General features: G+C 34.7%; 1 protein-coding gene across 4 annotated transcripts in view; it reads right to left on the reverse strand.

Moving 5' to 3' along the window:
* Positions 1-3537: 3537 nt before the first annotated feature.
* The window catches only part of IP3K2 (Inositol 1,4,5-triphosphate kinase 2), a 242066-nt gene continuing 229387 nt past the window's right edge, over positions 3538-16216 (reverse strand). For all 4 annotated transcript variants that reach the window (XM_090406781.1, XM_090406780.1, XM_090406782.1 and 1 more), the window contains 2 exons: positions 6431-6502; positions 3538-4712 (listed from right to left, as the gene is read on the reverse strand). In XM_090406781.1, coding sequence (XP_090262907.1) covers positions 4497-4712; positions 6431-6502 — 288 coding nt within the window. In that variant the 3' untranslated portion in view covers positions 3538-4496. The remainder of the gene's footprint in view (positions 4713-6430; positions 6503-16216) is intronic.

The following is a 16216-nucleotide window of genomic DNA, read 5'->3' on the forward strand; positions in this document are numbered from 1 at the left end:
CATTGTTTACCAATATTCCCTTAACTGACACTTTATCTCTCTTAGAAAACGTTTTTCCCTCTGACATCTTAGATCTCTTTTCCTTTGCCATCAACTCTGGGTATTTCTCTTGGAAGAACAAAATCTACAAGCAGATAGAGGGAACCGCCATGGATTCCCCCCTCTCGCCCCCTCTGCCAATTTCTATATGGAAGATGGTTAAGTTGTTGGAGAAGCTTGTGAGAGCTAGAATCCAGAGTTGGGTTGACAACAATGGTATAATCTTTGATGGACAGCATGGATTTGCTAAAGGGAGGTCGTGTTTTAGTAATCTACTTACTTATTACAATAAAGTGACTGCTTCCTTGGACAGAGGAGAAGGATACACAGTAATATACTTGGATTTCGCAAAAGCTTTTGATAGAGTGCCTCATGATAAGTTGACAGTCAAACTGGAGCAGATGGGGTTGGATATTGGGTTGGTGCATTGGATTGGAGACTGGCTATCTGATAGGTATCAACAAGTTGTGTATGGGGGTGCAATATCCAGGAAAAGGAAAGTCACTAGTGGAGTGCCTCAGGGATCTGTTTTGGGGCCATTGCTGTTTAACTTGTATATTAATGATGTTGGCGAGGATTTGGATGGAGATATTCAGTTGTTTGCAGATGATGCAAAGTTGGGAAGAACCATAAAGAGTAGTGAAGATGTTGTGGCCTTGCAAGAAGACTTGAATAAATTGAGTGATTGGGCAAGCAAATGGGGGTGTGAGTTCAATGTTGCAAAATGTAAGGTTTTAAAATTTGGAAAACAAAGATGGGATGCAGAATTTATGCTTGGTAAGAATATATTGTTGGAAGTAGAGGAAATAAGAGATCTGGGAGTGATAGTGGATAAGGATCTAAAATTTAGGGGTCACATCGCCAAAATTGTGAAGACAACACAAAGACTTCTGGGAATGATGAGGAGGACACTGACGTGTAGAAGTAGGGAGATTCTTGTTCCATTGTATAAGGCTTTGATTAGGCCACACATGGACTATTGTGCCCAGATTTGGTCACCTGGTTTTCAGAAGGATGAGGAGATGTTGGAAAGGGTCCAAAGGCGACTGACTAAGGTAGTTTCTGACCTCTGGAATGTCGAGTATGAGGAAAGATTGAAAAGATGTAATTTGCAGAGACTAGTGGAGAGAAGGAAGAGGGGAGATATGATAGAGACCTACAAGTTGGTAAGGGGTTGCTATAGGATCAATGGTGGAGAAGTTCTACAGCGAATAGTGGGAGATCAGGGGAGAACCAGAGGTCATCCCTGGAAACTGTATAAAGAGGGTGTGAGTAGGGGAGTGAGAGGCAGGTTTTTTTCGTGCAGAGTTGTGAATGATTGGAATGCCTTGCCTGAGAGTGTGGTGTCTGCAAGGAGTTTGAATGTGTTTAAGACCCGGTATGATGAGATGTGTGTGAGATAAAAGGACCTCCTAGATGAGTCTTTGACTCCATGAGGTCTTGTTTAATAATAATAATAATAATAAGATTTCGAAAAATGAGCCTTAGACTCAGCCCCACTCAAACCGTCTATCTGGCTAAGATATGTAGATGATGTGTTCTCTATTTTGCCTCATGGCCCAGACACGTTAGACTCCTTCCTCAGTCATCTCAATAGCCTACATCAAAGAATCCAGTTTACTATGGAAAAGGAAAAGAACAATTGTTTACCCTTCCTAGACACCTTAGTCACACGCCTGCCTAATGATACACTTGCCTTCACTGTATACAGAAAACCCACACACACACAGGCAGATACATTCACAAACTCTCCCACCCCTCGCAACAATATGGCATCATTAAAACTCTTACCAAGAGAGCCCACAATCTTTGTTCCAGTGGAACTGCCCTCACTACTGAGCTTAACCACATACACAGAACTTTCCTCTCCAATGGCTATAGCGAACACAGTGTCAAAAAAATAATCAATTCCTCCTCCATTCCCCATCCCTCTCATCAACAAGATTTTAAAAATGCCATCACCATACCTTACATCCGTGGCACTTCGGAAAAAATAGCCAAGATACTAAAAAAGTATAACCTACACACAGCATATAAGCCCTACCGCAAACTTGCTACCCTTATCCGGTCTACGAAAGATCAGCTCCCTCCTCTCTCTCTCTGCCTGGAGTTTACAAAGTACCCTGTTCCTGTAAGCTTGCATACTTTGGACAGACAGGCAGATCAGCATCCATCCGCCTGGAGGAACACAAGTCATACATCGTTAAACACAACTATGGCCATTCAGGCTTGGCTGACCATGTGTTGGACACCACCCACAGAGTATCATGGAAGAAAACCACCATGCTCCACCACAGCAAATTCAAAAAAGAGAGACTTTTCTTAGAAGCAGCAGCAGCTCTCAGAAACCAACCAAATCTAAATAAATACGGTTGCATTAAGCTTCCGAAGATTTGGGAAACACTCATCACCAGAGGTCCCACCTTACATTCCAGGCCACCTACGACCGCCCTTAGAGGGCGCTCCACCTAGATAGGACTTTAGTGTCACCCACGTGGTTGGGCTTAGTATTGTACGTTTTTGTGTGCATGTTACATTAATTGTTTTTGTAATCCCCGTAGATGTCCTAGTGACTAGGACGAAATATAGGAAGTATTAAATTCTATTTTAATTCTTTTTGAGTGTTGTAAAAAATCCATTAAACCTCCAACATAAAGTAAGCAAACAAAGTTTGCACGTGAAGTGTATTTAAGACTAGACTACTTGCATATAGAGGCTATTGACTTCACATCAATTGTCTTCTTAATATTTTTAATAATAAAGTTGTTGCTATTATTGGTGTTTACTGCTGTTTATTATTATTGGGAAGTGTATATGCATAAGCAGAGTATGCCATTAAATTTTAAGGTATAGCTTGTAAAATGTAGTCCCTGAATGTTGTTGACTATGAGAGAATGCAGCAGAAAATGAAAAACAAAATAGAGGACATTATCTTGAAATGCTCTGATATAAGTAGAAAAACAAAGCTTCAAATGAATTTGCAAAAGCAGTCACACAGTTCCCTCAAACACAACACTCATAAAAAAAATTATAAATGAACAAAATCCAAAATTACAAAATATAAGGATTTATATTATAAACATAAATATGTAAGTATTCATATTTAAAATGCTTCTCTTTCTTGGGTTCCATTAATGGCAGTCTGTAAGAAACGTCCTCTAGATGCCTGTCATTTAACAGTCAACATCATGTACATTAGATATAAATTAAAATACTGCAAAATAATTTTTTTGTTTCTCAGAACAGATATTTGTAGACATTTGAAGGATGAATGTTTTATCCTTCATTAAATGAAAAATTTCTAGCTATATTAAATTAATAGAAGTTGGACACAATTTACAATATTTATTGCAGAAAACACAAGTTTAAGAACACTCCTGTTATTGATCATACTACTGCACACATTTTCTGCTGTTGATAAAGAAAATTGGTGCAGAAAGGAAATGTAAGTTATGATTCCATTTTTATTCATCTGTAGCAATATTTAGAGACCACATAAAGACTACAACTAATAAAAGTTTTATTTTATCTTTCATTGCTATTAAAATATACAGATATAATTCAAAGTATTATTTTTTTCAATAATTTGTTCTTCAATGTGATTCTAGCTGTTTGTGCATTCTGATGGTAACAGAAGAATTACAGATGACTCTCACAATAACAAACTTGTTAAGGACTGCAGAAGTATTTTCTTATAGTAGACAATTTGCTGTAGTAATTTTGGTTGTTTAGCTCACCATTGTACCTAGATGGCTTTTTCAGTAATTTGTAAGTGATCATCAAGGTTTTTAATATTTTAATTTCTTGAAGAATTGAAATAAAATTCTATAATGACTATAAGATGAAATGATTACAATATTGATTATACAAATTTGCATTTTTCTCATAATAATAAATATTTCATTTAATGTCATCAAAATCACACATAACAAGTAACAAAATTTTGAGGAATTGTTTCCCTTAAAACTGCTGTATATCATATAAAATGACAATACTGGTCCACTAAAGTAAGATCAAAGGAATTCCATTATATCTTATCTGCTTATCACAGACAGTATTATTCTCTTTACATGCACGCACACACACACGCACACACACACACACATACAACAAATAACAAATCACATGCTATTCACAGGCATGAATCATTAAGGCATATACGATTTTCATAACATGATATAAAAAATCATAAACAGTATAAATTTTTTAAAATTTGAATTACATGCCGCAGAAATGACAGCGTATAAATTATTTAACATGCTTTACAGCAATATATTTGAACAATATGATACACTGTTATACAATAAACATTTTACAAAGTTATACTGATTATAAAAATTATGTGATATATATATATAAATGTATGTATGCATTATATAACAAAAATACAGTAAGATTACATAAAACTTTTGTTAAAATGTAATGTACAGTCATATCATGCAGAGTTGTAAAAGAGTTCATGAAGGCTGTTCAGAAATTTCTGCCAATTCCTGAAAAATACGAATAAGACTGTGTATACCAACCAAATATCCATCTTCATGACTTCCTACTGTCCATGCAACATTGTGCAAAATCTTTAATACCTCAGGTGCAGGCTGAGTTTTTGCAAAGTCAATTAACCAAACATTGGCTTTGTTCTTGTCATGAACAAACAGTAAAGAGCTGCCAATCAGCTAAAAAAGAAAATTAAATAAATCTGAAATCAACATAATAAAGCAGATCAAAAATAGTTTAAAAAGAAAATTTTATTTTATACAAGACTGTTAAACATTGGGCTGACAGACACAGAGAGTCCTATGTGTATCAATTCAATCCTATATATCTATCAATCTAATCCTGTAATCATAATCAATCTCTCCAGTAAATTAACATAAACTGCAGGGTATACAGAATGCTCTATAATTGGAAACTTCTCTCCTAACACCATTTTTGCACAGTGGCAACATTTTATATTCCTCAAGAATTAAACAACCAGGTCAAAAGATTGCAGATTTCTTAAACATATATAGTGATACATCATCCATTCCTGCAGCCTTATTAACATCCAGCCCACTCACCACTTTATATGCTTCTGCCTCTTTTACTTCTAGTCCTTCTAGCATTTACCCCCTTTTGCACAGAATTACCATTCCATTAGTATGATATATGCTGACAAAGTGCTCATTAAATAATTCCATTACATACTTTGTCATGGTCACCCTACTACCATACATCTACTAATGTCACTCTTCTGTAATTATTTTTCTTTTTGCTTCCTATATACTTGAGGAATTCCCTCAAATTTTCTTTGGCCTAATTGGCCTATCTTCTCTCGTAATGCACTTTTTCCAACCCTCATTTTATATTCCTCACAGATCTGGTCACTAACAACTGTTTTATATCTCCTTCATAACTTCTTCGTGTAGTTTCACTCCGTTGATTTATTCACCTAACTCTTGGTGATAGTCCTAACCAATGTTCTGTCAACTGCTTTTCTCCATAACTCATCGTCCCACCGTATTGATATTAGTTGCCGTAGAGCTTTCCATAATCACCAAACTTACAAGTCTGCATATATCCTCTCTTGAAAGTAATGTTCCCCTTTCTGACCATTTTTCAAGTCAGTGCCTCATGATAATTTTCAACAAACTGGCAGCAGTGTCCAGGTTGTCCAGTAAGCCATCACAAAATGAAATTGCAAAGTATAGAATATCACAATCACAAGTCTCATGAGTGAGTTTGCTTACTACTTATTATAAAGCACTTACTTTTGTGTTTATTTCAAGAAATGAAAAAATATGAAAAGTTTCTTTATTTATGCTATAAATGTATTAACATATCATTACATAAACAAATCATTATGTACATGCACATGTAAGATATTCATACTGTAAACACATGCATCTTTGGTGGCAATGTAACTCTGCCTATAATTCTCTCCTGATAAATGCATATAATCACATATTTTACTTTGAAAAGCTCACTCCATGACTAATCACTGTCTGTATTATATACAGGAAACCGGTTTATGGCACATAAAACTTTAGTATTCTATGGCTATGAAAATAAGTTGATTAACTTATTAAGTGGAATCGTCTCCATGAATGCAAATGATCCAAACAAGATTAAAAATTCAATAAACTAAAAACAAACAAAAAAAAAAAAAAAACATTCAAACTGGCAATACTAGGTTCAATTTTACTAAACTGCACTTGAATAACTCTTCCTCTTGATTAACATTATCCCTTTTCTGTCAAATCACTTGTTACAAATTTGGAAAATTAAAAAGTATTCAATCTTAATAATTCATGATCTTTTTATATAGTGCATGTATTTATCATATTTAACCAAAAAGCTAATAAGTTCATTACAGAAAATAAAAAATACATCTAATTGCTAAAAATTTACATACCTCATGGCTGGCAAAAAACTCTGATATTTTTAAAGTTGACTCAATTGCTTTCAGCCTCTCCAAATAAAGAATCTGCAAATTTAAAATAAATGTTAATACACTTACACTATTCACAAGTATGTTTTAAATGAACTAGTGAAAATCAAATAGTGGTATAGAATGAAATCAATCACAGGCTATCAAGTGAAGTGCATACATTAAGAGAATACTCAGTGCATAATATCTACTGTTGATAAGATGGAAAAACCAAAGTCAGATGATGACATTCCCTTGGAAGCAAACAGCTTCCACTCATTTTTAAAACCAAAGTAGCCTTGTTAGTTGCACTGATGTATCTCATACATAAAACTATTGAAATCAATCATGAAAAATTTATTGAAAAAAAAATTTAGCATTAGCCCTGAAAAAGGCTTTTTCTATATATCAATTCATTTTTGTAGCCAGCATGTCTTCACCACACCATTCCACAGACCAAAATCTTAGTCACTTGCCTCCAGATCCAATCCCCTCCACTTTCCCACCCTCAGGCAACTCATAATCATATCTGTGTATGGACTAATGGCCATACACAGTGTGGTCACCTGAGTTTAATATGTATGGCCATATCAAAGCTTTATTAAAGAGAATAACAACATTCTTCTTTATTTCTCTGTGTTCTTCCACATCCAAATGATCCTTTCAGCTATAAATTCAGAGGGCATATCTGCAATATATACTCTAAACTTCAACTCCCTGTCCATCACACCCCAAAATTTGTAACACCATTAAATTTTTTCAATGCAGTCCCATAAGCATAATGCACATCTTGTATTCTTTTACCAAAAACCTTTATATAGCACTGACAGTCTATTTAATTTTTCCTGCAGATATCTACCATTACTGACATTTTCTCTCCCCAATTTAGCATCATTAGATTTTTCTCAACAGTAGTGCAGTAGCCCAGTACAAAACCCTGAGCAACACACACCACCGATCACATCTTTTCCTACATTCTAATACATTATACTGTTGTCTGGTCCATTTATTAACAATCTACTTATTCATGTCACCAGTTTCATATCTATTTCCATTTGCTCATATTTAAATAAAAGATTTCTATGTGGTATGTGGGGCTGGATTACCCATTAAGCACACATGCTTAAAACATCAGGGATACTCAGAGTATACAATCCTTAATGATATTACTTAAGAAAGTTTTAACTTCCTTAAGTAATATATCTTGAAAGCTCCCTTTATGTAATTAAACTATTTCATAGAGAAATCATCAGAATTGAGAAATGGACCAGTAATCAAAATCATTGTCAAAAGCAAATGAAGACAAAACTGAAATTAAATATTACTATTCTTCTGGGTTGTTTTTCTGCAATTGTGCAGAGGAAAAAAAAAAAAAATCACTTGTTCTGCTAATCTTTCTCTCATTTTGTTTAAGTGATCACACCACCTGAGATAAGTTCTGCTAACACATTTCTGAATGCTAACAATTACTATTATCATTATTTATATGGGTACTCCATGGAGTCAAAGGATGCATCATGGGAGACCCACTCTATCCATTAACACAATACCTATCATACATCGCCTTAAGCCTATTCACTGTTGTAGCACTCACAACCACCTCTGGCAATCCATTTTATCATATCCCATTTCCTCTGCATGTCAGATAAACTCTGCACCCCATAAACACACACACCCTTAATCTATCCTCATAGGAAACATTCCACAGATCTGTCAACAGCTTGGTCACTAGTCTCTGAATCCTCTCCTCCACCACCTCCCGATCCCCAAGTATTAGTTTTAGTCAATTTTCTGTAAATTAGTACCATCAATATGATATAAAGTGTGTAGTAATATTTTCATCCTACAGTGCATTACCTTACATTTTACAACATTGTCCTTTGCCTGCACTGCCAATTTATTTAAACTGTAAGATATCTACAACACCTTTATCAACTGTTGCCCTCCCTAGTTTCGCATCATTGGCAAACAACTGAATATACCCCCCCCCCCTAAAATCTTCTATTCTATCATTAATGTACAAATTAAAGAGTAGTGGGCCTAGAACAGAGCCCTGGGAAACTCCACTAGTCACACTCATTTGCCTTGATTCCACTTCACATTACACCACGTGTATGTCAAGTTCTTTTCTAATATCTGCATTCCTCATTTTTAATATGATACTGCCACTGATGGCATTTATTCACTCCCCTAATTTTTCTCAGAATTCTGTTATCTGCGGTCTCCAGTCTTTGTCCAAGTGTTTTATTTCTAACCCAGCTCTAAGATCCATATGTTAAAAGTTGAACACTGCCTTGTATACAGCTACTTTAGTGTTTTGACTAATTTCTCTCTTATCTCATTTCAGTTTATTCAGTTAAGAAAAATTAAATTCCTACCATACCAACTCTGAAAATTCTGTTTTCTATTTCCATATTTAATTTTACATGTTCACTAAAAATTGTACCTAAATAGCTGAAATATTTTACTTGTTCTACAGGTTTTCAATTCAACATGTAGTTGATGTTTTCTCATTCATAAGATGAACGAGGGTGTTTTGTGTGCAGTCATGTTTCTACAAAGCTCCTGTAAGATAACTGGTATTTTTTTCCTGCTTTATTGAGTTTTATATATTAATTGGTGTATTTTTAATATATTATTATAGTTTTTAATGGATTTATTGTATTTAGTAATAAAATTGTAGATGTATTGTTAAATTTGGATTATTTTAAAAATTATGTCAAAAACTAGTAAAAACAAAGCTGCTGGAGATGGAAACCTTTTGTCTACCAGAGTAGAAATGTGTACAGCACTTGTTGAAGATATACATGAGAATAACCTGACATTTGAAATATTGCAATTAAATCACAGTGACAGACAATCGACGACTGTCTGATAACGTTTTACCAATCATGTTTTTACAAAGCTCCTGTAAGAATGGCATTTTTTTGCGATTTATTGAATTTTCATAGATTAATTGAGGTATTTTTATTGTACTCTTTAGTGGATTTATTACATTTAGTAATATAATTGTAGATATCTTGTTAAATTTATATTGTTTTAAAAATGGTGCCAAGAACAAAGCACAAGTTAATGAAATTCCAGAGATGGAAATCTTTGTCCAGCTGATCAGAAGGTAATTGCAACATTTCTTGAAGATATAAGTAAGGAGCTAATTAAATCAAATTATTAGCCACTCAAACTTACTGAGAGAATTATAAAAACTCGAGAAACAATTAAAGAACAGGGCAAGAAAAATGAGCAGAACAAGAAGTAGCAACAAAACATTAGCAAGTAAAGTAACCATGAACGATTGTGAAAACAATAAGGTAAGCCAGTCAGGTTATTAGAAAATAATAATATGCTACAATGATTCAATAATGAAATTTATGCTTGATGATGGAGTCCCTACATCGAATTTCCAAGGAGCTAAAATAAAGAATGTGATGAATGCAACAGAGAAGCATAAAAGAAAAAGAGATGGTAGTGCTTGTTGGAACTAATGATTTAAGTAGTGATAAATATAGTATTGAAGAGAATGTGAAAAGATTGTTGGAAGCAGTGAGAGAGCTAAAATTGTTAGCTTATTACTGAAATATAACAGAACTGAGTTAAGTAGGACTATGACAGCAAATTATTCAATGTGCAGGCTGTGTAGGAAAAACAGATGCAAGTTTTTTTTAGACATGTAGAATAAGTGTGATGGTAAAACAGATTTGTATAAGATGGACATACAGCTTGCACTTGAATGGAATTGGCATCAGATGCCTGGAGAAATTATTAATTGGGTTGAGACCTACTGCAGAGAGTCAGGAAAACTAGATGATTATGTGAGGAATGGTGAGAGTGTGTATGTAAGTTCAGCTATGGTATGCAAACGTGACAACAATACAAATGTCACTGGGCATGGTCACAAATTATCTTTGACTGAATCTTCCAACTTTGTTGTTTCTTTAAAGTAAGGTAAAATTAGTAAGGATATAAAATATGCCTACTAATTTTAAAAAATGCAAAAAATTATAAACACAAAAAATCTTACCAAAAAATATAAAAAACACAAAATCCTACAAAAAATTATTTCCACATCTGCTCACCAACATTCGTGGCATTTACCCACATCTAAATGATCATCATCTAGATTTATCCTATATGTTTGGGCTGCATGCAGCCCAAACATTTTTGGTGGCCCATAAAAGGTTGACCATACTTACATGACATGTGGCCTGTATGTTGAATTATTTAAATAATACATTTTATGATATGAATAATAAATGAAAAATAATTTTAAACCTATACTTCGTGATATCATCGTGCAACTTGGCGCGAGTCAACCATGTGAGTCATCATGAGTGGGATAACAAATGCGAGTTTGTCTGATGACAACCAAGATTTTGTCACACTATTGCAGTCACGTTCCCTGGTCCGTCTTTTAATATAATTCAATAACATTAACTATTATTTTCACATATATAGTTAAAAATAATTTCAAAAACGTGTTCAAGAAAATGTAAAATTGCAGATGAAGGAAGGTTTAATGATGCTGTTATGAAATCATAAGTGTTGATGTTATGAAAGAATATAATATCAGACTTCATTACGAGAATCAACATGAAAGCCAATACAAGGATTTGAACTGTGAACTTTGAAAAAATCAAATTAATAAATTACAAGCTTCTTTGACTGCTCAGCAAAACATATTTAAGATGCAAGGTATTGATAATGAATCCATTGTTCATGCTACGCTTGTGGCCCGATTATCAAAAATATAAGTTGAATGTGGCCCGTGAGTCTGAAAAGGTTGCCGATCCCTGATCTGGAGTATACACATATATACAGAGACAAGCTAAATTACATTTCACACAGTATGAAGAAACACTGATTTGATCAACGGTTATTCTATTGGCCTGGCCTCCAGTGAAAATACAATAAAATTACATAAATAAATGAAATAAAATAAATTAACTACATGAAAGCTATATTCTATTTAAGACAAATCAGAGAAACATTCTTTCATAGTCTTTCACATATGAAAGAATGTTTCTCTGATGTTGGTCAGCAGTAGTGCTTGTTCTGATGATTTGAAGGAAAGTGGAGGGATAATAGTAGCCAATTCAGTACAGCATTTTCCATGAAAGTGTCTGTAGAACAGACACAAGGAAGAAACTGAATGCTTGTGAGAGAGGAATTGAAATGGTTGTGTGAGTGAAAGAGAAGGGGGAGGGTCATTAATTAATTGAACTGTCCTCTTCTGGCTAGAATCGAGCAATCACAGAGAGAATTTTGGAGCACCCCCCCAACTCCCCAAATATGGACGCAATATGTGTAATATTGCTCCCATATTTGGGAGCACTATCCACATGTATATACATACGTGTATCATAATGATCCATGTATACATATGTGTAATATAAATATATATACTGTTCTCTGTATATATTGTCAATATCTTTGTGTACTATTATCATTTTTTGAATTACTGAACTGCACTCTTCTTATTCTGCATGTAATAATACATACATATTATTCTCTAAATATATTGTCAATATTTTGTGTACTATTTATGCTGTGCAATTGTTACACTTCTTGTAACACAGATGAGCTCATGCTCTTGGGTTATACATAGGATGTCACTGTTTTACAATTTTATCATTTTGAAAGAAAATTTAAATGAATGAGATGTGATGTAATCTAATGATATGCAAATGATAATGTAATAATAAGTAATGATAACTCAATAGGGTGGATATGTATAGAGTTAGCAGCTGTGAAGTGGTGTCTCATATGAAAAAGTGCTCCAAGATTTTGGCAGCTGCAGAAGCTATGGTTGAAATGTGTTTGTGCCATGAAAGGTTGGAGGTATAGGTCAATCCAAGAAGGGACATCTAATTGTGTTTTGATATCTGGGTATTACTGAAAGTAAGGGAGAGGGATGCAAGCTTTTGTTGGGAGAGATCAGACAGGATTGAGTTTTGGTGGCATTGAAATCTACAAGGCTATCCTTGCCCCATTGAGATATAGCTAGAAGATCCAAGTTCAGGATATTGGTCATGGTAGATCTTGAGGATCTTAATGCTTGAGCACTAGAAGGTTTGTCAAATGAAAAGGAAGAATGGAGTGTACTGTCATTGGCAAAGCTATGGATGGTAGTGGAAGTCTGTGAGAGCAGGTCATTTGTATACAAGAGGAAGAGAGTGGGTGAAGAATGAAACCCTGGGGTACTCCTGTATTGGTGGGGAAATCTGAGGAGAGAAATCCTCTACCATGACAAGTAGTGAGTGACCAATGAGAAAGTTGGCGATCCAGTTGCTGAGTGTGGAAGGCACACCATAGGATGGCAGTTTGCTAAGTAGGCCTCTGTGCCAAACCTGATCAAATGCTTCTGAATTTATATGAACCTTGAGCTATTGATACAATGAAGTTGTGTAGCCTGCTGGTAATTCAGTGGTTGACATATTATCAACAGGATGATATTCATGCATCACTTCAAGCTTGTCAAGTGACTAATTCTGTGATAAAATGTTGTCAGTGATGATTAGGTAGTGTTCAAGACTGAAAGAAACAGAGAGAGCAGAAGAAAGACTGATTAAGGTCAGTGAGAAGTTATACACAGATCTGCCAATCGTTTCAGAGCAAGGTATGTGTTTATTGGCAATAGAAACACACATAAAATGCTATGTTCAGTGATATCCAGTCTATAGCTGTGGCATTTCATAGCTTCATTTGGTTTGCCTACTGGGACCAACAAAGCCCAATGACCTGTTGTCATTGTGCTTTGTTGTAACCAACATTTGTAACACACACAATATGTTACATGTGAGTACTGCTGTGATCTTACAAAACTCACAGCAATATTAAAACTGTGAAAAATTTGGAAAGACACTCAAAGCCTTACAGATTTATCAGAAATTCTTTGGCCATTGCTGTAATATCATTTAGTGTGGAAGTCTGATGGAAGTATTTTTAAAAATGATAAAATGAAAGTGAGAAAGAGAGTCACACAAGTTCAAAGCACTACCATGATTCTTTCTTCTTCTCTGCTTAGTAGCTAGAATAGCAACTGATATGCTCTTTAAAAGCTTGTTGGCAAAAGTAAATAAGACTGGAGAATGCATTGTTCCATCATTCTGTTTGTATAGTTTATTTCTTCACAAGTGATGAAAACCCTCCAGAGTAAGGAGGGTAGGGGTTCGGTTCTGGATAATTTAACCCTTAGCCTATCCACCATACTAATGGTTTACAATCTTTCATGAGTGGGATTGATAAAACAACTGTTTGGAAACCCAATAAAATCCAACTTAAGCTATTTTCCAAATTTTATCAAAATCAGTTGAGTGAATGATTCCTATAATAATCAGGGACTCACTCTCTCAATGCTTGGGCTTGAAAATCTCTGGAATGATTCTTGATCTGAATTCAACTATAAGCTTATAGAGCTAAGGAAATAAACACCATTTAATTTTTTCAGTGGCCAAAATTTGGTTCTTTGCTTATGTAGTTTTGAGATTCCATCAGCCTTGTTTATTAAGTCAAAAATAATAATTACTAACCAAAATTAAAACAGTTCATGTATAAATAGCTTAAAAATAAAATATCAGTTTCATTCATTACTGCCATGTGTGTGCGCACATGTGTATACATAAAAGAAGTCAGTTAGTTAAAAATTGTTATAAAAAATAAAACAAGTGAAATACAAACACTGAAAAACATTTATTTCTCTACATAATTCCTTTTAATATTTATTCACTTATCCCTTCACTTTATCAGTCCTTCAAAACCAGCAGCATACAATTCTTTTGTTCTCTGAACCAACTCTCTACCTCATTTTCAACCTCCTGATCATCAGCAAAACGTTTGCTGCCACTGGCAAAACGCTTTTTTTTTTTTTTTTTTGCTCCAAGTGACTTTCACATGTTTCAAACGTGAAAATCACTTAGAGCATGGTTAGGGCTGTAAGGTGGATTGAAGGAGCTCCCACGATGCTCTTGCATTCTCTTCAGGATTCCTCTAGCTGTATGAGGTCTTTACATTGTAATGCAGGAGCAATACTCCCCTTGTCAGTAAGCCTAGATGTTTTTTTAGTAAATTGCATCCCAAAGCCTCAATGAAGTTTCACAGTACAATGTGGCATTCACATTTTCCCCACACTTCTGAAAATGGGCCAGCAGTACTTTCTTGAGAATTCCAAAACACCATAAGCTTTTCAGCTGATGGCATAACCTTGAACTTGCTTGCTTGCTGATGAAGTGAGATGTTTTCATTACATAAACAGAATACATCTCTTTAATGTCCTTTGCAAGAAGTCTTTACTCACAATAAAGAAACACACAGCAGTACACTGTTCAATGGAACAGCTATATACACCTTGAACGCAGTTGCCATTTTAGACTGCTGAAAACAGCTACAAAATGTGTGCAAGCATGTCTCCTACATGTATTATATCATCCTAGACTGTGCTGCTACCTAGTGATGCATACTGAAAACTATTTAACTTCCAATTCATTTCATCTGCTTTTATTTATAACTCAGTTACTGACTATCACTCATATATACTGTGATTTCTCAATTATCTGACCTTCAAATGACTAAACCTTCATGTATATGACCCCTGGAATGGGTCAGCATCATCAAATTCCTGACATTTACCCTCACTCAAGGGGTGTGTAGTACTATCAGGATATGATAGTACTACATGAAAAATTTACATCATTACTAACTTCCTACCTACAATTTTCTGCCAAATCAATCTGTTACCTATCAAAGCTACAACATTGCCAGATCTTATATTTATATATCTATCTTCTAAGGCACTTTTTACAGTATCAATCCACCTATATCTTGGTCTCCATATGGGGTCTTTTTCCTGCCAAACTGGCAGAGAACACTTGTTTTGCTAATCTTTCCTCGCCCATTCTGTTTAAGTGACCATACCACCTGAGATTAGCTCTACTAACGCATTCCTGAATGTTCACAATGTCAAGTTCTTTCCTAATATCCTAGGTTTTAATATGATATTGTCATTGATGCCATCTGTTCACGCCGCCCCTAATCTTTCTCAGGACTCTCATATCTGCGGTCTCTAGTCTTTGGTCAAGTGTTTTACTTCTGACCCAGCTTTCAGATCCATAAGTTAAAATTGATTTGAACACCGTCTTATACCCAGCTAATTTAGTGTTTTGGCTAATTTCTCTCTTATTCCATATACATTTATTCAGTTGACTACCATACCAGCTTTGTTGATTTTGTTGTCGATTTCCATATTTAATTTACCATCTTCACTAAAAATCATGCCTCGGTAGCTGAAATGTTTTACTTATTCTATAGGTTCTCCATTCACAATGCAGCTGATATTTTCAATGCTTCTGCCTATTTTCATTATCTTCATCTTGTTATTGCTGACCATACCATATCTATCACAACAGTTATTCAATTTAGTGAGGGAATATTGCAGACTAGTAGCAGATTTATTTAGAAGTATAACATCATCCGCATTAAGCAAGGAGCTGACATTAACATCTCCAATTTTGATATCAGGTTTAATACCACTTTCCTTCATAATGTAATCCATATAGATAATGAATAACAGAGGTGATAATGTACATTCTTGTCTGACACCAGATTTAACATTAAACCATCTTCCTGTACTTCCTTCAATTCTAACTGCTGACTTACAACTCAAATAAAGACTAAGTACTGCTTGATATAATGCCCCATTGACACCATATAACTGCAGCGTATTGAATAGCTTCTCTCTTGGCACCTTGTCATATGCCTTTTCCAAATCGACAAAACTTA

This window comes from Typopeltis vanoorti, chromosome 17 (genome assembly GCF_054136105.1).
Source record: "Typopeltis vanoorti isolate ZY-2024b chromosome 17, IOZ_Tvanoo_1.0, whole genome shotgun sequence".
NCBI lineage: Eukaryota > Metazoa > Arthropoda > Arachnida > Uropygi > Thelyphonidae > Typopeltis > Typopeltis vanoorti.